This window comes from Mustela putorius, unplaced genomic scaffold, assembly GCF_011764305.1.
Source record: "Mustela putorius furo isolate JIRA1106 unplaced genomic scaffold, ASM1176430v1.1 tig00003987_pilon_pilon_pilon, whole genome shotgun sequence".
NCBI lineage: Eukaryota > Metazoa > Chordata > Mammalia > Carnivora > Mustelidae > Mustela > Mustela putorius.
Genome location: NW_025422126.1, coordinates 16,410,440 through 16,432,578, shown reverse-complemented (window position 1 = coordinate 16,432,578; position 22,139 = coordinate 16,410,440). Strand labels below are relative to the sequence as shown.

The 22,139-nt window shown below is 45.7% G+C and overlaps 1 protein-coding gene across 5 annotated transcripts in view; it reads left to right on the top strand.

Moving 5' to 3' along the window:
- ME3 (malic enzyme 3) overlaps positions 1 to 22,139 on the top strand; it is a 218,813-nt gene that overhangs the window by 124,595 nt on the left and 72,079 nt on the right. For all 5 annotated transcript variants that reach the window (XR_006604189.1, XM_045071348.1, XM_045071347.1 and 2 more), the window contains 2 exons: positions 10,386 to 10,461; positions 19,603 to 19,764. Coding sequence is in view for 4 of the 5 variants with exons in the window: in XM_045071348.1 (XP_044927283.1) it covers positions 10,386 to 10,461; positions 19,603 to 19,764 (238 nt within the window). In the remaining variant the exon portion in view is untranslated. The remainder of the gene's footprint in view (positions 1 to 10,385; positions 10,462 to 19,602; positions 19,765 to 22,139) is intronic.

The window sequence follows — 22,139 nt, the reverse complement described above, 5'->3', positions numbered from 1 at the left end:
TTATTGTTCTGTTTTATTTCTTGTTGATTTTATTCTAATTTTTTTTTCTATTCTATTGGCTTCTGTTCTCTTCTGATCAGTGTAGTGTATATTTTTCTGGTGTTGTTGATGCCCTATTAGTATTTTCCCTCTCTTAATGTCTGTTCTTTTCTGGACATAATGACAAGATGGAAGAACTCACCCCAAGAAGAGAACAAGAGGCAGTATTCACAGTCAGGGATCTAATAAATATGGTTATAAGTAAGATATCAAAACTAGAATTCAAAACTAGAATTTAGTGATTATAAAGATACGAGGTGACCTTGAAAAAAGTATAGAAGACACTAGAGAATCTCTTACTGAAGAAATAAAAGCTAAAATCTATTCAGGTCAAAATAAAAAAGACTAATTGAGATGATGTCAAAAATGGAGGCTCTAACTGCTGGGATAAACAAGAAGAGAGTGAGTGATACAGAAGACAAAATGATGGAAAATAGTGAAGCTGAGTAAAAGGGAGATAAACAATCACTGGTTCATGAGGGGAGGAGTCAACAGATCAGCGATGCCATAAAGTAAAACAATATTAGAATAATTGGGATCCCAGAGGAAGAGAAAAGAGGGAGGGGCAAAGAAAGATTATTTAAAGAAATTATAGCTGAGAACGTCCTAGTCTAAAAAAGGAAACAGGCATTCAAGTAGAGGAGGCACAGAGGAACCCCCCCCTCAAAATCAATAAAGATAGGTCAACACTTCAAAATATAATAGTGAAGCTTACAAATTTCAGAGATAAAGAGAAAATCCTGAAAGCAGCATGGGACAAGAGATTCTTAACCAAGAAAATAGAAATATAAGGCTGGCAGCAGACCTATCCACAGAGACCTGGCAGGCTGGAAGGGACCGGAAATATATTGAAGGTGCTAAATGAGAAAAATATGCAGTCAAGAATACTTTATCCAGCAAGGCTGTCAATCAGAATAGGAGAGACAAAGAGCTTCCAGAAAACAGAAGCTGAGAGAATTTGTGATACTAAACCAGCCCTGCAAGAAATATTAAAGGGGGTCCTTTAAGGGAAGAGAGAGCCCAGAGTAACAAAAGACCAGAAGCAACAGTGATCTTACAGGTAATACAATGGCACTAAATTTGTATCTTTCAATAATTACTCTGAATGTAAATGGGACAAATGCTTCCATCAAAAGACACAGGATATCAGTTTGGATTAAAAAAAAGAAAGAAAGAAAAAGACCCATTGATATGCTGTTTACTAGAGACTCCTTTTATTTTATTTTCTTTTGTGGGTTTTTCTTTTTTAATTGTGTTGTTAGTCACTATAAAATACATCATTAGCATTTGATGCTGTGTTCCAAGATTCATTGTTAATGTACAATATCCAGTGCTCCATGCAAAATACATACCCTCCTTAATACCCATGACCAGGTTCACCCATCCCCACACAACCCCCTCCAAAACCCTCTATTTCTCAGAGTCCACAGTCCCAATTCACTTTTCTTTTCCTTCTCCTAATGTCCATGTTATTACTTATGTTCCACAAGTAAGTGAAACCATATGATAATTGACTTTCTCTGCTTGACTTATTTCACTCAGCATATCTCCTCCAGTCCTATCCATGTTGATGCAAAAGTTGGGTATTTATCCTTTCTGAGGGCTGAGAAATATTCTATTGTATATATGGACCACATCTTCTTTATCCATTCATCTATTGAAGGGCATTTCAGCTCTTTCTACAGTTTGGCTATTGTGGACATTGCTGCTACGAACATTGGGGTGCATGTGGCCCTTCTTTTTACAACATCTGTATCTTTGGAGTAAATACCGAGTAGTGCAATTGGCAGGTCATAGGATAGCTCTATTTTTAATCTTTTGCGAAACCTCCACACTGTTTTCCAAACTGGCTGTACCAGCTTGCTTTCCCACCAAAAGTTGTAAGAGGGATCCTCTTTCTTCCCATCCTCTCCAATATTTGTTGTTTCTTGCCTTTAATCTTTGCCATTCTAACTGGTGTAAGGTGGTATCTCAATGTGGTTTTGATTTGAATCTCCCTGATGGTTAGTGATGATGAACATTTTTTCATGTGTCTACTAGCCATTTGTATGTCTTCATCGGAGAAGTGTCTGTTCATGTCTTCTGCCCATTTTTTGACTTGATAATTTGTTTTATTTGGGGTGTTGAGTTTGAGGAGTTATTTATAAATCTTGGATATCAGCCCTTTGTCTGTAGTGTCATTTGAGAATATCTTCTCCCATTCTGTGGGTTCTTAGTTTTGTTGACTGTTTCCTTTGCTGTGCAGAAGCTTTTTATCTTGATGGAGTCCAAAAAGTTCATTTTCACTTTTGTTTCCTTTGCCTTTGGAGACATGTCTTGAAAGAACTTGCTGTGGCCAATGTTGAAGAGGTTACTGCCTATGTTCTCCTCTAGGATTTTGACGGATTCCTGTCTCACATTGAGGTCTTTCATCCATTTTGAGTTTATTTTTGTGTATGCTGTAAGAGAATGGTTGAGTTTCATTCTTCTGTATATAGCTGTTCAATTTTCCCAACACCATTTATTGAAGAGACTCTATTTTTTCCACTGGCTATTTTTTCCTGCTTTGTTAAGATTATTTAACCACAGAGTTGAGGGTCCATATCTGGGCTCTCTGTTCTATTCCACTGGCCTATGTGTCTGGTTTTGTGCCAGTACCATGCTATCTTGCTTGAAATCAGGCAACATGATACCCCCAGCTTTGTTTTTCTTCTTCAACATTTCCTTGTCTATTCCAGGTCTTTACTGGTTCCATACAAATTTTAGGATTGTTTGTTCTAGCACTTTGGAAAAATACCAGTGGTATTTTTATCGAGATGGCATTGAAAGTATAGATTGCTCTGGGCAGCGTAGACATTTTAACAACGTTTATTCTTCCAATCCATGAACATGGGCCCATGAGTTTTTCCATCTTTTTGTATCTTCTTCCATTTCTTTCCTAAGTGTTCTATAGATGCTCAAGTATTGATCCTTTACCTCTTTGGTTAGGTTTATTCCAAGGTATCTTACAGGTTTTGGTGCTATTGTAAATGGAATCATATCTCTAATTTCCCTTTCTACAGTTTCATTGTCAGTGTATAAGAAATCAACTGACTTCTGCACATTGATTTTGTATCCTGCCACATTACTAAATTGCTCTATGAATTCTAGTAATTTGGGGGTGGAGTCTTGGTTTTTCTACATAAAGTATCGTGTCATCTGCAAAGAGAAAGTTTGACGACTTCTTTGCCAATTTTAATACCTTTAATTTCTTTTTGTTGTCTGATTGCTGTTGCTAGGACTTCTAATACTATGTTGAACAACATTAGTAAGAGTGGGCATTTTTGTGTTTCTGATCTCAGTGGGAAGGCTCTCAGCTTTTCCCAATTGAGAATGATATTCACTGTGGGTTTTTCACAGATGGATTTTATGAAGTTGAGGAATGTTCCCCAAGAGACTCATTTTAGACCCAAAGTCACTTCAACATTGAAAGTGAGGGGATGGAGAACCACTTATCATACTAATGGATATCAAAAGAAAGCTGGGGTAGCAATACTTAGATTGCACAAACTAGATATTAAACCAAAGATTGTAATAAGAGATGAAGAGGACACTATATCATACTTAAAAGGTCTATCCAACAAGAAGATCTAAGAATGGTAAATATTTATGCCCCTAACTTGGAAGCAGTTAATTATATAAACCAATAATAGCAAAATTAAAGAAACACACAAATAACAATATAATAATCGTAGGTGACTTTAACACTCCCCTTAGGGCAATGGACAGATCATTTAAGCAGGAGATCAACAAAGAAACAAGGGCTTTGACTGATACACTGGACATCACAGATATATTCATAGCATTTTATCCTAAATCAACAATACATGTTTTTGTCAAGTACACATGGAACAATCTCCAGAATAGATCACATACTGGGTCACATATCAGGTTTCAACTGGTATTAAAAGATTGGGATTATTCCCTGTTTATTTTCATACCACAATACTTTGAAACTGGAACTCAAACACAAGAGAAAATTTGGAAGGAACACAAATACATGGAGGTTTAAGAGTATCCTGTTAAGGAATGAATGGGTCAAAAAGGAAATGAAAGAAGAATTGTAAAAAGCCATGGAAGTGAGACGTGGGTGGCTCAATATGTTAAGCATCTGCTTTCAGCTCAGGTCATGATTCCAGGGTCCTGGGATCAAGCCCTGCATCAGGCTCCCTACTCAGCAGGGAGCTTGCTTCTTCTCCCTCTCCTTCTGCCTCTCCTTCCCCCATTCAAGTTTGCTTTCTCTCAAAATGAAATCTTAAAAAAAAAAAAAAAAGTAAAATTCATGAAAGCAAATGAAAAAGAAAACACAATTCAGAACCTTTGGGATGCAACAAAGGCAGTCCTAAGAGGGAAGTATATAGAAATACAAGCCTTTCTCAAGAAGCAAGAAAAGTCTCAAATATATAGCCTTACACCTAAAGGACCTGGAAAAAGAACAGTAAGTAGAGCATATATGTAGCAGAAGAAGAGAAACAATAAAGGTTAGAACAGAAATCAATGAAATAGAAATAAAAAGAATAGATTGATGAAACTAGGAGCTTGTTCTTTGAAAGAATTAATAAGATCAATAAACTCCTAGCCAGACTTATCAAAAGGAGAGATAGAGAGAGGGAGAGAAAGGACCCAAATAAATAAAATCATGAATGAAAGGAAGAGCTCACAACCAACACTAAAGAAATACAATTATAAAAGAATGTTATGAGCAATTATATGCCAACAAATTAGGCAATGCATTCCTAGAAACATGTGAAATACCAAAACTGAAACAGAAAGATATAGAAAACCTGAACAGATCCATAACCAGCAAAGAAATTCAGGCAATAATCAAGAATATCCCAACAAAGAAGAGTCCAGGACCAGATAGCCCACAGGGGGAATTCTACTAAACATTTAAAAAGAATTAATACCTATTTTTCTGAAACTATTTCAAAACATAGAAATGGAAGGAAAACTTCCAAAGTCATTCTATGATACCAGCATTACCTTGATCCCAAAACCAAAGACCTTACCAAAAAGGAGAATTACAGGTCAATATCCCTGATGAACCTGGATGCCAAAATTCTCACCGTGATACTAGCCAGTAAGATCTAAGAGAACTTCAAAGGATTATTCCACGACAAAGTGGGCTTTATTCCTGGGGTGCAAGAGTGGTTCAACATCTGCAAATCAATCAATGTGATATACCAAATTAATGAAATAAAGAACAAGAACCATATGATCTTCTCAATAGATGAAGAAAAAGCATTTGACAAAATACAGCATCCTTTCTGATCAAAACTCTTCACAGTGTAGGAACATACCTCAATATCATAAATGGCATCTATGAAAAACCCACAGCGAATATCATTCTAAATGGGGAACAACTGAAAGCTTTCCCCCTAGGGTCAGGAACGTGGCAGGAATGTCCACTCTCACCAATACTGTTCAACATAGTACTAGAAGTCCTAGACTTAGCAATCAGACAACAAAAAGAAATAAAAGGCATCCAAATAAGCAAAGAAGTCAAACTCTCACTCTTCACAAATGATATAATACTTTATGTGGAAAACCCAAAAGACTCCACTCCAAAAATTGCTGGATCTCATACAGGAACTCATCAAAGTGGCAAGATAGAAAATCAATGTATCCAGGATCTATAAAGAACTCCTGAAACTCAACACACACAAAACAGACAATCTCATATCAAAAAATGGGCAGAAGATATGAACAGACATTTCTCCAATGAAGACATACAAATGGCTATCAGACACATGAAAAAATGTTCATCATCAGTAGCCATCAGGGAGTTCAAATTAAAGCAACATTGAGATACCACCTTACACCAGTTAGAATGGCCAAAATTAGCAAGACAGGAAACAACATGTGTTGGAGAGGATGTGGAGAAAGGGAAACCCTCTTCCACTGTTGGTGGGAATGCAAGTTGGTGCAGCCACTTTGGAGAAAGTGTGGAGATTCCTCAAGAAATTAAAAATAGAGCTTCCCTATGACCCTGCAATTGCATTACTGGGTATTTACCCCAAAGATACAGATGTAGTGAAAAGAAGGGCCATCTGTACCCCAATGTTTATAGCAGCAATGGCCATGGTCACTAAACTGTGGAAAGAACCAAGATGCCCTTCAACAGATGAATGGATAAGGAAGATGTGGTCCATATACACTATGGAGTGTTATGCCTCCATCAGAAAGGACGAATACCCAACTTTTGTAGCAACATGGACGGGACTGGAAGAGATTATGCTGAGTGAAATAAGTCAAGCAGAGAGAGTCAATTATCATATGGTTTCACTTATCTGTGGAGCATAACAAATAGCATGGAGGACAAGGGGAGATGGAGAGGAGAAGGGATATGAGGGAAATTGGAAGGGGAGGTGAACCATGAGAGACTATGGACTCTGAAAAACAATCTGAGGGTTTTGAAGAGGCGGTGGGTGGGAGGTTGGGGGAACCAGGTGGAGGGTATTGGAGAGGGCATGGATTGCATGGAGCACTGGGTGTGGTGCAAAAACAATGAATACTGTTACGCTGGAAAAAAAAATAAATGTACAAAAGTCAGTTGCATTTCTATATGCAACAATGAAACAGAAGAAAATTCAAGGAATGGATCCCATTTACAACTGCACCCAATAAGATACCTAGGAATAAACCTAACCAAAGAGCAAAGGATAAGTACTCTGAAAACTATATAACACTTATAAAGGAAACTGAGGAAGACACCAAGAAATGAAAAAACATTCCATGCTCCTGTATTGGAAGAACAAATATTGTTAAAATGTCTATGCTACCCAAAGCAATCTATACATTTATTGCAATCCCTATCAAAGCATCACCAGCATTTTCCAGAGCTGGAACAAATAATCCTAAAATTTGTATTGAACCAGAAAAGACCCTGAATAGCCAGGGTAATGTTGAAAAAGAAAACCAAAGCTGGTGGCACCACAATTCTGGACTTCAAACTGTATCACAAAGCTGTAATCATGAAGATAGTATGGTATTGGCACAAATACAGACGCATAGATTAATGGAACAGAATAGAGAACCTGTAAATGGATCCTCAACTCTATTGTCAACTAATCTTTGACAAAGCAGGAAAGAATATCCAATGGATAAAAGACAGTCTCTTCAACAAATGGTGCTGGGGAAACTGGACAGTGAAATGCAAAAGAATGAAACTGGATTTTCTTACACCATACACAAAAATAAACTTAAATTGGATGAAAGACCTAAACATGAGACAGGAATCCATCAAAATCCTAGAGGAGAAGACAGGCAGCAACCCCTTTGACCTTGGCCACAGCAACTTCTTGCTAGATACGGCTCCTCTAGGGAAGGGAAAGAAAAGCAAAAATGAAGGGGGACTTCATTTGGGAACTTCATCAAGATTGGGACTTCATTAAGATAAAAACTTTTGCACAGCAAAAGACACAGTTGACAAAACCAAAGGCAACCTACAGAATGGAAGAAGATAATTGCAAATGACATCAGATAAAGGGCTAGTATCCAAGATCCATAAAGAACTTATGAAACTCAATACCCCAAAAACAAACAAAATCCAGTCAAGAAATGGACAGAAGACATAAACAGACATTTCTCCAAAGAAGACATCCAAATGGCCAACAGACACATGAAAAAAAATCTCAATATGACTCAGCATCAGGGAAATACAAATCAAAACCACAGTAAGATACCCCTTCACACCAGTCAGAATAGCTAAAATTAACAACTCAGGTTGAGGAGAGAATGCAAAGAAATGGGAACACTTTTATGGCTGGGAATGGAAAATGGTGCAGCCACTCTGGAAAACAGTATGGAGGTTCCTCAAGAAGTTAAAAATAGAACTTCCCCTATGACCCAGCGATTGCACTACTATTCATTTACCCAAAGGATACAAATGTATTGGTCTGAAGGGGCACCTGCACCCCAATGTTTACAACAGCATTGTCCACAATAGCCAAACTATAGAAATAGATGAATGGATAAAGAAGATATGGAATGGAATATTACTCAGCCATTCAAAAAATGAAATCTTGCCATTTGCAACAACATGGATGGAACTATAGAGTATTATGCTAAACTAAATAAATCGGTCAGAGAAAGACACTTATATAATTTTATTCATACATGGAATTTAAGAAACAAAACAGAAGTATAGGGGAAGGGAGGGAAAAATAAAATAAGCTAAAAACAGAGAGGGAGGCAAACCATAAGAGACTCTTAACTATAGGAAAAAAACAGGGTTGCTGGAGGGGCAGGCGTTTGTGGGAGGATGGGGTAACTGGTGAGGGGCATTGAGAAAGGAACACAATGTAATGAGCACTGGGTATTATATGCATCAGATGAATCACTGAACTCTCCCTCTGAAACTAATAATACACTCTATGTTAATTAATTGAATTTAAATAAAATTTTTAAAAATAACAATTTTGGGCGCCTGGGTGGCTCCGTGAGTTAAGCATCTCCCTTCGGCTCAGGTCATGATCACAGAGTCTTGGGATCAAGCCCCACATCTGCAGGGAGTCTTCTTGTCTGTCTCCTCTCCCTCTGCCCCTCCCTTGGCTCGTGCTCGCTCTCTCTCTCTCAAATATTTTTTAAATTTTTAAAAAATAACAGTGTTTTTATTGCTGTCTGCAGAGAGTTTTCTCTGTCCAAGAGACTGCCACTAACAAAAGCCAGAAGTCCTTTTTTTTTTTCTTTTGTTAGAGATAGAGCCCAAGCTGGGGGAGTGGCAGGAAGAGCCAGCGGAGGGAGAAGCAAGCTCCCTACTGAGGAAGGAGCCTGAAGCGGGGCTCCATCCCGGGACCCCGAGATCATGACCTGAGCCGAAGGCAGACACTTTACTGACTGAGCCATCCAGGCATCCCAAGCCAGAAGTCTTTAAGATGATACAGACTTGGGGATGTTTTATGGCTCTATGATAATGGCTCTAGGGGAGAGAGAGAAGCATCCCTAAGTGTAAGACTTTAGAATAGTCATTGGAACGAAAGAAATGAATTATCTGCAGATGCAGAAGTTTGCGGGCTTGGTGGTGGAAAGCTGACAGAGATGCATCCCTTGGCTTCATGTGACATCAGAGGCAAGGTCACTAGTGGAGTTGGGGCAAGGTGAGGCCGTTGGCGGGTTGAGAATGGAAAAGTTTAAAATAGTCTTTACAGAGAGTAGAAAGAGTGACTCTTGAGCAAAGAAACACTGAAAGAGCAAACACCGGACGATGGTGGACAGTGAACGTGGGTTGCCGATGAAGCATTTATGGTGATGCCAGTCAGCCTGCCCCGTGGTCAGGCTTTCTCCCCCTGCCCTTGGCTGCCCAGGTGGAGTACTCAGGGAACAGACAGTAGGTGTGTCCAGGGTTGGGAGTTTTACAAGACTGCTGGGACCAAAGAGCAGGGCCACGAGCCTTGCGGTGTTGACTAGGGCATGATTTAAATAATGGATCCAAAGTCCGAGCCTCTCACGAAGCCATGAGAAGTACTGTTTGGAAGTCTTCTCTGAGTTAGTGAGGGCAGTGAGAGGGGGGAGGCTGCTCTCGCACCCCTCCCCAGGCTACTCACGTTGGCGACCCAGAGTGAGTGCCTTGTTCACAAGAAGAGCGGTTCTAGATGCTTTGGAGGAACAAAGGAAAGGAAGGAAGCAGCACAGACCAGCCCAGGCACACATACTCTCACACCCCTGATCCCAGGTCCACATACAGAGGTCTAAACACAAAGTTTCTAAATCCAAGCGTATGCACTGTTAAGTAAAATACAATCCACCCTCCTGCCTTTACAGACGTTATTTTCCCGCTAGGTTGGAAGGCCACGTCTGAATTTAGAAGTCCCATGCTCCAGCACTGTGGGGGAGACGTGGCTCCCAGCTAGGAGCCCTTCCCTGCCCCAGCCCTAGCTCCATCCCCCACTGCCTGGGGCATCCTGTACCTGTGTCTGACAACCACAACCCACATGTCTAAGCTCCAGTCACAGCCCCAGGCCTAGCGGTCTGCCCACCATGGTGTGGTCTGTGCTCAGAAGGGGGGACCTGGAGAAGAAGCCAACGTGGGTTTCTGGAAGCAGCCTTCGGGGTCCCTCAGTCCAAGAATTCTGGGGTCCTGTGTGCCTGGTCTAGAGGGAAAAAGGAAAGGTGCCACCTCTGGAGAGCACAAGCCCCATGGGGCACATGGAGTCCTTGTTTGGTGGAGAGGAGTACTTGGAGGAAGGCCAAGGCTGGGCCCTCTCAAATCTTGGGGCCAGGGACCCCTCCCTTGCCCAGGTCTGTGGGAAAACTTAAACAATGCAATGGTACGCAGTCTTGTGGTCTGACTGCCTGGTTTCTCTGTGTGTACGTGTTTTTTCTCCTAGTGGGCTGTTCATCACCATTCATGACAAGGGCCACCTTGCAACAATGCTGAACTCTTGGCCAGAAGATGATATTAAGGTATGATCCTGTTTTCTTTGTTACTGCTCTGTTCTTAGGTGAATCCTTTTAACCTGGACCAGTGTCATGGCCAACTAGAAAATGAGCCATTGTGACACGGAGGGCAAGACACTGCCCTGCTTTCCCAGGCCCAGAGCCCAGACAGGTTAAGAGCCAGGCAGAAGTGCATCACAGAGCAGAGGTTTCTGCCACCCACACCCAGGGGACATTGCCCTTATCATTGTTATTGTTCATAGCAGTGGTCTGAAAATCCGTTCAGTGTGTATTGTGTACCTACTATATATACAGTGCCAGCTTCCATGGCAGATATGGGAAAATCAGATAGACCTTCTTCTCAAGTAGCTGACTTTTCTGGGGAAAATAAGACAGAGACACAAAAGACTAACAAGGAACTTGGTCAGAGATAAATGAAGCACATGGAGAGAGCTGAGGGTGTGCCCAAAAGGCAGAGATAACCTTCAGCCTGAGGGGAATCTAGGAAGACTTCATGAGGGAGGTGACATTGGAGCAGGGACCTTGAGTTGAGGGATAGAGTTTGACTGGATAAGGCTTTGGAGAGTGTAGGACACAGAGTGGGGACATTCTGCAAGAAGAGGCAAAGCTTATGGTGAACAGAACTTGCCCACCTTCGTGTACACAGGAGTGGGGGGGGCAGGTGGTAGTTGTATGCAGAGTGATGAAAAAAACCTGCCACTTCTGCCTGGAATACAAACTGTACTCAAATACTCTAAGAAGAAAACATTTTTATATAATAAGCAGGATATACTATAATATGCAAAGTATATATTCGTTCTGAAATCTAAAAGCTACAGCTGTGTAGAAACTTGTTAGCCTCTGGCTACATGCCCAGATCACCTCCTGCCACAGGGAACATCTATGAAAGAGTATGATGGGCGTTCACATCTAAGATCATCGTTGCCTCTGCAAATGACGGGCGCAAAAATGCAAAACACCTGCTAGCTGCCTGGCAAAGGCATTTCTGGCACACGAGCTGGGGAAGGGTTGGAGCTGATGGGAGGCAGAGGCCCTCCATCATGGCTTCCTCTCCAGACTCTCCCTCCTGTTCCTGCCAGTTTCCTCAGTTTCCCCTGTCTCCCTCTGCTAGGTGCTGAGCTCAGCTTCTCCTCACACACCTCTGGCCGCCTGGGGAGTGGCAGCATTTGGAGCCAGAGCAGGAAAGGCAGAAGCATGGCTCTTAAGAGCCGGGCTCAAGCCACTGCCTGGGCTCATGGCCTTTAGGGCTGCAGTGAAGAGCTCATTTCGTACATCTCTCTGTCTGAGTGTGGGCTTTTCTGCTCCGCTTATCTGCTCAGACTCTGGTATATGCAGGCCTGGGCCTTGCAGGTGTTGGTCTCAGTCCCAGAAGCAAGTTTCTAGGGCATGTCAAAGATGAAGCTCTAATAAAATCTTGAGCACATTCAGGGAAGCCGGCTCACTGGATGGACAGCCAACTCCAGCCTGCCCTGAGCAGACAGGCTGCTGAGGCCGTATGGACTGACCCGGACTCCAGCCTGGGCTGCTCACCCACGATGAAAACTTGTGCAGAGTGGGCACACAGTAGGCACCCGAGGAGCCTGAACCCAGGGAGCGGCCGTGAGGAGCATCTCTGAGGCCACAGGCACTGAGCCCATAGCAGGGCCGTGCAGCCCCCACCAACACAAGCACGCCTTTGCACAGCCTACGAGTTGTTAAAGAGAAAGACAGGAAGCCGGTGCCTCTTAACCGGTAGGAAGGAGGTGCTCCTTTCTCCAGGCTGGCACAGAGCCTCGGTGAGGGGCTCGTGGGCTGGATTTCAGGCTCTAGTTGCTCCTTTGGTCAGGGCGCAACTTAGAAAATATTTGCTGCCTGACTTCAACACATTTAGTTTGAGAACATTTTACATAGTGAGTGCTAAGTACCAATTAGCTGGAGACAGCCACTTTTGTGATTTCAGAGGAAGAACAGTGGAGCTTTAGGTCACCCCAGAGTAGGAGGGACTGGAGCAGACCTCCGACACAGAGAGGTGTCCGAAGCCTCTCAGGAAAACAAGCTTCCATGGGCATATCTGGACCAATGCATCTAATTCCCTTACCCTCCACACTTTTTGAGTAAACATCTGTAGGATTTCCCTGTAGTTCCCAGGATCAAGAAGGTGTACAGGCCCAAAGTCTGGTGAGAGAGAATGACCTGGAAACACTTGCATAGACTGTGTCTGTGATGCCCAAGAGGGGAGCCCAGAGGCGAGGAGCTAGCATCCTGATGACTGGCTGGCCTCTCCCCCTGCAGGAGCTGGGAGCAGACAAGGGAATGCCTGCGGCTGACTCCTTCCCTCCGCCCTTTATTTCTGTCTCCCTTTGGAGAGACCCTGAGATCAGTCCCTGGTAACTATATAGATGACCCAGCTCTGGCTTTGCAGTCAGACATCAGGAATCTTCCATTCACTTGCTGGATGTGCAGATAACCTCTCTGGTCTTTGTTCTGTTAAGGTGAGGACGAGCTATGAAGTCTGTACGATACTAGAAGGCACTCGAATGGGCCTTGTCCTTGCTGGAGGTGGAAGAGACGGCTCTGGCACATGCAGCCATGCAGGGCAGAGAGTGCAGATGCCCAAGAGTAGCCCAGGAGGAGGCCCTCCTACCTGGGAATCACGGGCCACCAAGGGGCAGCCAATGAGGCCCCTAGACATGTTTGACTTGGTCCTCAGTTATTTTTGAAAATTTTGAATTTGTAAGCAATATTTAAAATCTGGAGACTTCATTTAGAAAAAGAAACATATAAACTTGGATTTATGGCTTTCTCTAGAAATACCAGGAGCCCATAGTTTGGCTAAATAGTGGGCCCGTAGTTGGGCACGTAAATAAGACAGGGCTGCTCAGGCACCTCCCCCCACCCCAGCTTACCCGACTCTCCCACCTGCCCCATCCACTGGCCTTTGCTGGAGGGTCCTTTCCTCTCACCCCTAAGGCTGCCCTTTCAAAGGTTCAACCCTAGTCTTTCTTGTTTGTTGTGTATTTCCTCCAGTTGCCCTAAAAAGAGATAAAGGTCTCCCTCCCTAGGCAGGGAATCCCCTTCAGGGTACTTTGGAGCTGGTGTGGATTCCCTCTCATTATTTCCTTTGGTTCTCACAGTCCTTGTGACCAGAGTGGAGAAGGAAGGGGTGCAGTTGACACCCCCAAAGTGGGTCCTGAAGGATGGATAGGGGTGTGTCGTTTCTCAGGTGAGCAAGCTGAGGTCTGTGACTTGCCCACAGTCATCTGTGAGTAGGAGCTGACACCCCCAGAGCCCTATAGCTGAGCCACCCTCTCTCCGCTGCTGAGTCGAGGAGGCAGTTTTCCAGGGCACGGGTATCTTTACACCCTGATGGTGGCAGCCTCTTGGCTGGAAGGACAAGTGGTTCAGAGGAGCTTCTGAACCGACTCAGAAGATAAAAGGTGACTTCCCGTGGTTTCCCAGCCAGAAGGCGGAACTGCGAACTGCGGTATCAGAGAAGCAGGCTGGGGGGGTGTTGAGGCCAAAGCCCAGGACTAGGGGACCACGAAGTTTTGCAGGCCGCTCTTGTTCATGGGGGAGGGGGCAGGCCAGGCCGCCCAGAGAGCTGTCCGGCATAAATCATGGATGGAGAGAAGTGAGAACTGCTGTTCTGACTCTTTCCCACAGTGGACACTGCCTCAAGCCTGAGGAAGACTGAGCTGAGAGCAGCCCTCCTCCCCACAGCTTTCCCAGTCTCCTAAATCTCTACCTCACCCCAGGCCCAGCAGCAGTTTCTAGGGCAGGCGCTGAGAGACAGCTGGATGGGGGTGGGGGGTGGGAGCAGCCTCTGGGGTTGAGCACCAGCCACGTGGGCGTCCCAGCTTGGACCAGGTGCTGGTGCCGGGTGCCTGCCTGCTATGCCCAGGCCCACCATGTGTTAAACCCACTCTGTTCTCAGGGTCAGAAGGAGGGTAGTCCTTGGAAACATTCTCTGAGATGGATGTTAGTCTATCAGGGAGTATTCTTGGGATCAGTACCTCTAGAGGGAAGGGAAACAGGAGAAAGCCAAGGGAGAGGTTGGGCAGAGTGAAGCCTTAAGGAAGACTCAGCTGAGCACATGAGGAGCCTCTGGTATTAGGGTGGCCCTTAGTCAGGACAGGGGAGCCGGGCCTTATAGCCCTGCATCCATCAGTCATTGGTTGTGGTCAGGTGCCCTTCAGAACTGGGTGTGACTTGGGACGCCTGGGTGGCTCAGTTGGTTAAGCAGCTGCCTTCGGCTCAGGTCATGATCCCAGCGTCCTGGGATCGAGTCCCACATCGGGCTCCTTGCTCCGCAGGGAGCCTGCTTCTCCGTCGGGAGCCTGCTTCTCCGTCTGACTCTGCCTTCCACTCTGTCTACCTGTGCTTGCTCTCGCTCGCTCTCTCTGACAAATAAATAAAATCTTTAAAACAAAAAAAAAAGAACTGGGTGTGACTTGGGCAAAGTGGCTCTCTTTGGTCAAGGAAATTCACAGAGTAGGCTGACCCCTGAGGGCTCAGCTGAGGGAATGACTCCTTGGGTCCTGAAAGGGAGATGTGGGGGCACATCCGCATATCCTCTACACGCAGCATCTGCTAAGTGCTTTACGTAAGTGACTTCAAGTGATTATTATTACCCCCATTTTACAGATAAAGATTCTGGCTATTTGCTTCTCCCTGAAGTTGTTCATTCATACCAGGTTGAAGCAGTCCCGTGGAGAGCCTCTGTTCTCCATGTTGTATCCACACTGGCCACTGGCCACCATTTATCCAGTTCCTCTCACACTGCAGGCAACATGCTAAGTACCTGAAGAACCAAAGATGACAAGAACCTTTACTTGCCTATAAGAGCTTAGAACTCCTATGAAAGATGAGGTTCTCATCTAACTATAATACAAGCAAGAAAGTGATAGGTGCTCTGGAGAGAAAAATGCCATGGGAACTCCGAGGAAGGAGTGACAACTTCTGGAAAGGGAGCAACATGGAGGAAGGTGACTTCCATACTGTTCCTGGAAGCACACAAGGATGGTAGGATTCGAATCAGGAAGATCATAGGGATTGAGGGGTAAAATGGCATGAGGTCAGGAAAGTACAAACCTTATACAAGGTTGGAATTATTTCATTTGGATAAAAAAGAAATTCAAAAAGCAGATGACCTAGACTGCGGAAGGCCTTAAACCACCAGTTGAAGATGTTTGAGCTTTATTGCATAGGCATTGAGAGCCATTGGAGGTGTGGGGTAAGGAAATGACAAAGCTGGGTGTGCTTTGGAAAATGAAATGGACCAAGGGGAAATCCAAGAGTGGAGAGACCCATCAGGAGACCATTGCAGTGGTCAGATGAGATGGATGGGCTCACCCAAGGCAACGACAATGCATGGAACAAATAGAAAAGTAAGGAGCATATTGACTCAGCAGAATTTGGTGACCAGTGGCTGTGTTTGACGAATGACAGAGAGGAGTTGAGCTTGGGAGATACAAGATAACAGAGGGAGGGAGGACAGCAGAAGTGAAAGATTTAGAAGAATAAAGGGAGGGACGACTAGGTGGCTCAGTTGGTTAAGCTGCTGCCTTTGGCTCAGGTCATGATCCCAGGGTCCTGGGATGGAGTTGCTTGGCAGGGAGCCTGCTTCTCTCTCTGCCTCTGCCTGTTTGTGCTCGCTCTCTCTCTCTCTCTCTCTGACAAATAAATAATAAATAAAATCTTCTAAAAACTTTTGATTAACAAATTAAAAATAAAAAGAATAAAGGGAAAAGCAGATTCATTTGGTTAGGGACTCAGGAATTTGGGAGGACTATTAACATACAAGTGGCAATATGTGCTTCGAGATGACAGTGGAAGCCCCAAGACTTGCATGGCTGACTTTCTGGGCAGTTGGCCACTATGGCCTCCTCTTGGTTCCATTTCATTCACTGATTTAACAGATGCTTATGGCATGCCCTTCTTGTGGTAATGCTAAACTAGAGAGAAGATAAAACAACTACAAATCCAATATAGGATTTTTGTCCCAAATAATAACCATTGTTATAATCAAAAGCGCAGCAACCATTCACTGATCACTTACTAAAGGCACCTGGTTAAAATGAGACTAATATTACTTCATCATTACAAAAATCTGATGAGTTAGGTCTGATTATCCCCCATTTTGTGGAAAATTAAAACTCAGAAAAATGATCTGTTTAGCCAAGATTACATATGGTGCATTATCAAGAAGCCTAAATTTAAATACTGGTTATCAGACTCAGGACTCCTGCCATTAACCTTTGGGTTGTTTGGTGAGATAAAATGTGCATTTTAAAAAATGTTAAATAAGAACCCAAATGTTTATGCAGCACCTTATGCAGGCTTGGCAGCAGTCGGTGCTTAGTCGATGTTTGTGGCAGGCAAGCGTTCAAGAAGGACAAGCAGGCTAGCTGTGTGGCAGCCGTAAGTGCTAGGGGAAATCACATTAGATTGTAATGGGCAGGCTTTGCATACAGGAGAAAGAGAAGGACCTTCTAGCAGAGAGGACTTTGGGGCTGAGAAGGAGGAGATCATATGTGAGTTCAGAGTATGTCTGGGAGGAGTGAGGAGGCCAGTTTGGCTGGAGTAGGTACTTGTGTGCAGATGAGTAACCAGAGATAAGTCAGAACATATCCTGGGCTCAGATCATTAAGGCGTTAAATGTTTTGGACTCTATTCTATGGACAGTTCGAAGTCACTCAAGGTCGTTGAGCCTGGGAACAGAGTAATGAAAATGGGCTTCTGACACAATGTATGTGACATTGGTTGGCAGGAGAGACTGGAAGGAGGAAAGATGTGTCTGGGCGGAAGCTGTTGTAATAACCCAGCCACCAGCTCCGTGCAATGGAAAGAGGGTGGCAGGCAGAAGTGAGGAGGCGGCCGTGCAGGAGAGGGCCCTTGCCTGGTTCAGGCTGGGAGGCAGCCCTGCAGATCCCGGTCACCATCTGGAAGGGCCCCAGAATTGTAGGGATAACACCCTGGAGTAGGAGCTACCCCACCTCTGGTTAACTCCCTGCCCCTCAATGGAGAGAAATTCTAAGAGGATGGGAATGGAATAAGGAAGCTTTGATCAGGAGAGGTAGTAGAGAAATGCCCGGAGTCTGGGCAGCATGAAGGAACAGGCTCACCCAGGAGCAGAGGGTCAGAGGCGAGCTGTGGGAAGGGTCACACAGGGGCAGTGCAGAACTTGACCAAGAGCGCAGGTGCTTTAGCCTGGTTGCCATGGTGGTAGAAGGAGCCCGGAGCCAGGAACCCCACAGCTGGTTCGAATCCTGACCTGCCTCGTGCACAAGCAAGGTGACTGTGGTAGGCCATCTAATCTTTCTAAGATACCTAATGTGGAAACAGCCAGTCTAGTGCCTGGCATCTGGCTGATATGTAACACATGTGTCAAGTATCTTAGAGCTTCTGTTTGCTCACCTGTGAGACAGCGATAAGAGTCCCAGACTCACCTATCTGCCAGGGCCGTGGGGAGAATCAGGTGCGTGCAGGTTGAGAACATTCCCCATAGAGGCAGTGGATCAGTCTGAGGGGGACAGTCATGATGGTCGTGGGTCTCTTGCCCCTCCTCCCCAAGTCCCCTTTGCAGAAGCAGAGGAGTGTTTGTAAGAATCTCTGTACTTAATCGCTACCAAAAGGCAGCACCAGCCTTTGCATGCCCTTATCCTTAGAGAGCTGGAGCGTAGACATGCTTAAGATGCCATGGGCCCTTTGGGCACCGGATCATAAACTCTCCCAGGACAAGAATGGGTCTTCATGTCTTTATCCCCAGAGCTCAGTGTGGCACCTGCATGGGTTGAGCTGAGCCCTGTGATGTCCGGGACCACAACACGTGAGGCTCTGGGACATCCATCCCTCAGCTGCTCCTAAGCCCTGGTCAAAGCCAGGCTCCAGTGGAGGGAGGGGTGGCCCCGTAAACATAACTCATTTCAAGATGGAGGAAGACAATGATGGTGAGCGGGTTGGGGTGACCTATGAACAACTTCACTGTCACCCGGGGGCATCTCTGTGGTTTTACTTTCAAGACCGTTCCTTCATGGTTTGACTCCTGCCTGACTTCCTATTCTCTCCTTTCATGCGACCAGCATCTCCTTGTTCCCCACACAACACCCACACCCTCCCCGCCACCATCCTGCCTCTGAATTTCCTTTCATATCACGCTCCTTCCTCCGCACTGTACCCCCCCCGCCACCGACAGCCTTCTCCTGTCCAAGGGGTGGCACCTGGGTCCTCTCTTCCTTACAAAAGGTTACCCTACTGGCAATAACTCTCTCTTCTCTCAGTCCCCACTGACATCGTGCTGCTCCGCACCCTCACTCTCCCTCCAGAGTCATTAATTCGAAGTAGACATGTTTCATCTCTTTTTTTGCCCCTTAGTCCTTTAAGGCCTGAATCCATACAGACTTGTGATTACAGATGAGCAGAGGATCTGGCCTCGTGTCTGCCACGTAGCTGCTTCATAAATATGTAGTGAAGGAATGAGTAAGTGAATATCTGTCAAAATCGTAGTAATTTCTACCCCCGTCAGCCTCACCAACATCTGTTAGCAAGTAAGCCCGAAGTAGCACGTAGTATGCCTCCAGCGATTATTTGCTAGAGCACAGTGGTAACCCCAGGACAGCCTGAGAACCCTCTGGGGTTCATAGGAAGCAGTGACCCCAGCAGCTTCCACGAGAGCCCTGCCCTCTGCAGGCTGGACTTGTTGTACCCCAGCAGCAGAGGGCACTTCCATCGGCCTCAAAACCCTGGGCCTGTGGCGGCAACACGAACACTCGTCCCTCATGGTCTCCTTTCAATACGTCCCTGTGCCCAGATCTCGAGCTGGGAATATTTGCTTAGTTTCATGGAGGGAGAGTGACCAGATTTGGTTTCCCTCCAGCTGTTTCTGCAGCCCCCACCCTAAACCTCCCAGTGGGGGGAAGGTGTCCGCCCAGCTCAGTGGGGCTTCTCACCAGCCCGCCAGGGTTGGGGACAGGGAGGACTGCCACCTGCCCTGGAATGAATCCCTTGGCCTTTTCCCTGACCGGTGTTCCATCCCCCAGCAGAGGAGATCGGCACCCAGTTGTCAGGCCCCCAGCCGAGGAGATCCAGCTCCCAGTTGTCAGGCCCGACGTGGGAGGAGTGACAAAATGAGCACTGTGTCACGAGAGGCGTTTCCCTGATTGTTTCCAGGCTGTGGTGGTGACGGACGGCGAGCGCATCCTGGGCCTGGGAGATCTGGGCTGCTACGGCATGGGCATCCCCGTGGGCAAGCTGGCCCTGTACACGGCGTGCGGAGGGGTCAGCCCACAGCAGTGCCTCCCCGTCCTGCTGGATGTGGGCACCAACAATGAGGTAACGCGCCGCCCAGGCCCGGAGCCCTGGGGCCAGAAGCTGGTGGCTGGAGGTGGGGTGGGGGAGGCACCTTTGAGGGGCAGTTATATCGACACAGCATTGGGACATTTCTTTCCTGGGTCCCCCTCGCCAACGCCCTTCCCTTTGGCTGAGAGGTAGGGACCCTTCTCCTCGCTGCCTTGGCCCAGCCCATTCCTTTCCCCCCCGACTACCGGGTCTCCTGGCTCTCCTGGTCTTCCTCCTCAAGGCTCTCTGTGCCCTCCTTGACCCCAGCTGGGGCCTTGTTTGCTTCCCCACTCTGTGACCCTGTGTGGCCTCTCTTGATCCAGGTGACAGAGGCTGCTGGGCGGTATTTTTCCAGCATGGTAGAGGTAGGCTGCCTCAATGAAAGAATTAAGGCTCAAAGCACCCGGGCCAGGGGCTAAAATAGCTCAATCAGTCAGGTGAGTGTCTTGCAAGCCCAGGGAGAGAAGGTGCCCCAAGCTGTGCATGAGATCCTCCTACAGATTCCACATGGTTTGGGATTTAAGGAGCTCAAACCACAGGCAAGAGTTGGCTCCTCTAGGTACCATCCTGGGCCATGGGGTTTGTGCGCATCCGCAGGCTCTGCTCTGGGTCCCTGTGTCAGAGAAGACAAAACATTACCCAAGAGTTCCTTCTTAATGATGTGCATCTCTGAGTTTAAACTTGGTGCAAATTCATCTTTTTTAAAATGGGAAAAAAATTGAGAAAATCAGAGAAGTGTTAAAAATAACAATTAGACACCAGTACCAAGCACGCTTTCCATTTTGATATATTTCCTTGCAGCCTTTCCCACGGCCCCCCCAAACATTTATAAAACCAAAATAGGGTTTATATTGAATATATAGCTTTGCACATACTTTTTAAAACTTTATATGTATGGAGTTTTCTCCCAGGTCATTAGCCGTTACTGCACAATGTCAGCTCCCTGGTGTGTCATAGTTTATGAAGGAAAGCTCCCACAGCTGGATACTCAGGTTGCTTCTTGCCTTTTTGCAAATACAATCTTTACTCTGAGCCCATGTTTGCAGATCAGACTTTGTTTCCATGTGTGATCATGTACTTAGGATGATTTCCTAGAAGCAGAAATGTTGAAGCAAAGGGAGTGGTCACTTTTTAGATTCTTGACTTACATTTGTTGAAAAGGTTATCTTATTCGCATTCTGCAGTGATCTTTCTCAAGACACCTGCTGTGTCTCTGTGTGGCCGCCCCCCTATTTCTAAACAAGAGTGAACACTATGGCTCCTCGGGTGGAATGATGCTTATGCGGGCTTTAGCCACAGATGCCATCAAGTGAGAGGACAGCCAGGCAGATGTCATTTAAGAGCTGGGAAATCCTAGGGGGTGGGAGTGGGGTGAGAGAGGACAAGGGGAGGGGGAGAAGGACTGCCCTGGGAAGTGGGACACTGTCCTGACAGTACGGGCAACCAGGTGAGTCCCCGCACCTATTCAGACTTGATCTCCTCATGGTACAATGAGGAACTGAACCAGAAGGTTTCTGAGGGTTTCTGCCTCTAAAGCTCTTCTCCATATACCTCCCCTCCAGCCTAGGAGACAGAAAGCAAGGTGGAAAGAGCAGTCTTCAAGGTCTGCTGTGTGCTGTGGTTCTCTTCCCTAGACCAGATGCCTGGGTCCTGCCAGGCATGGACATGGACATGGTCCCTCGACATGCACTGAATCATACCAGTGAGGACGAGGGTAGTGAATTTTGTTTCAGTTGTTCCTCTCATCCAGGTCCTCTTGCTGTGTTCCACCTGGATTTAATAGAGACCTCGACTCCCTCACTCCTAAAAGCTGGCTCCAAGCAAGACTGAGTCTGAGGCTAAGGCCACTCTGTCCCCTGGAAGCGCGTGGGTCGCCTCTAGCAGATGCCTAAGACCCCGTGTCGTTGAAGGTCTAACACTGCAATGATGTGCTGACCTGAGAGCTAGCCCCAACTTGTAATAAAGCCACGTGAAGACAGGCAGGAAGCACAGAGTAAGTCAGGGCCAGACACTTTTCACAGGCCACACCCTGTGTAAGCTTGACAACTCCGAGAAATGTATTTGCCCAAAAAGATCTGCCAGGAGTGGCAGGGTAGCGATCCTTGTCTCTGCTCTCCTCCGCCCACACCACACCTGCCTGCCTGGCTGCCTGTGGCTTCAGAAGGAAAGGTCATTTCGTGATTTTTAGAATTTTTGTTACTAAAGTAACATTATTCAGAATCTTAAAAGGAAAGGGAAATGGCATCTCTCCCACCATGCTCCGTCCGTGTTCCTTTCCAATATTCATCTATGCATCAGCGTAGATGGAGTAATGTGCCTGTATTTTTGTTCTCGTTTTTTTTTTTTGATTCATGTTATTTTATGAACAT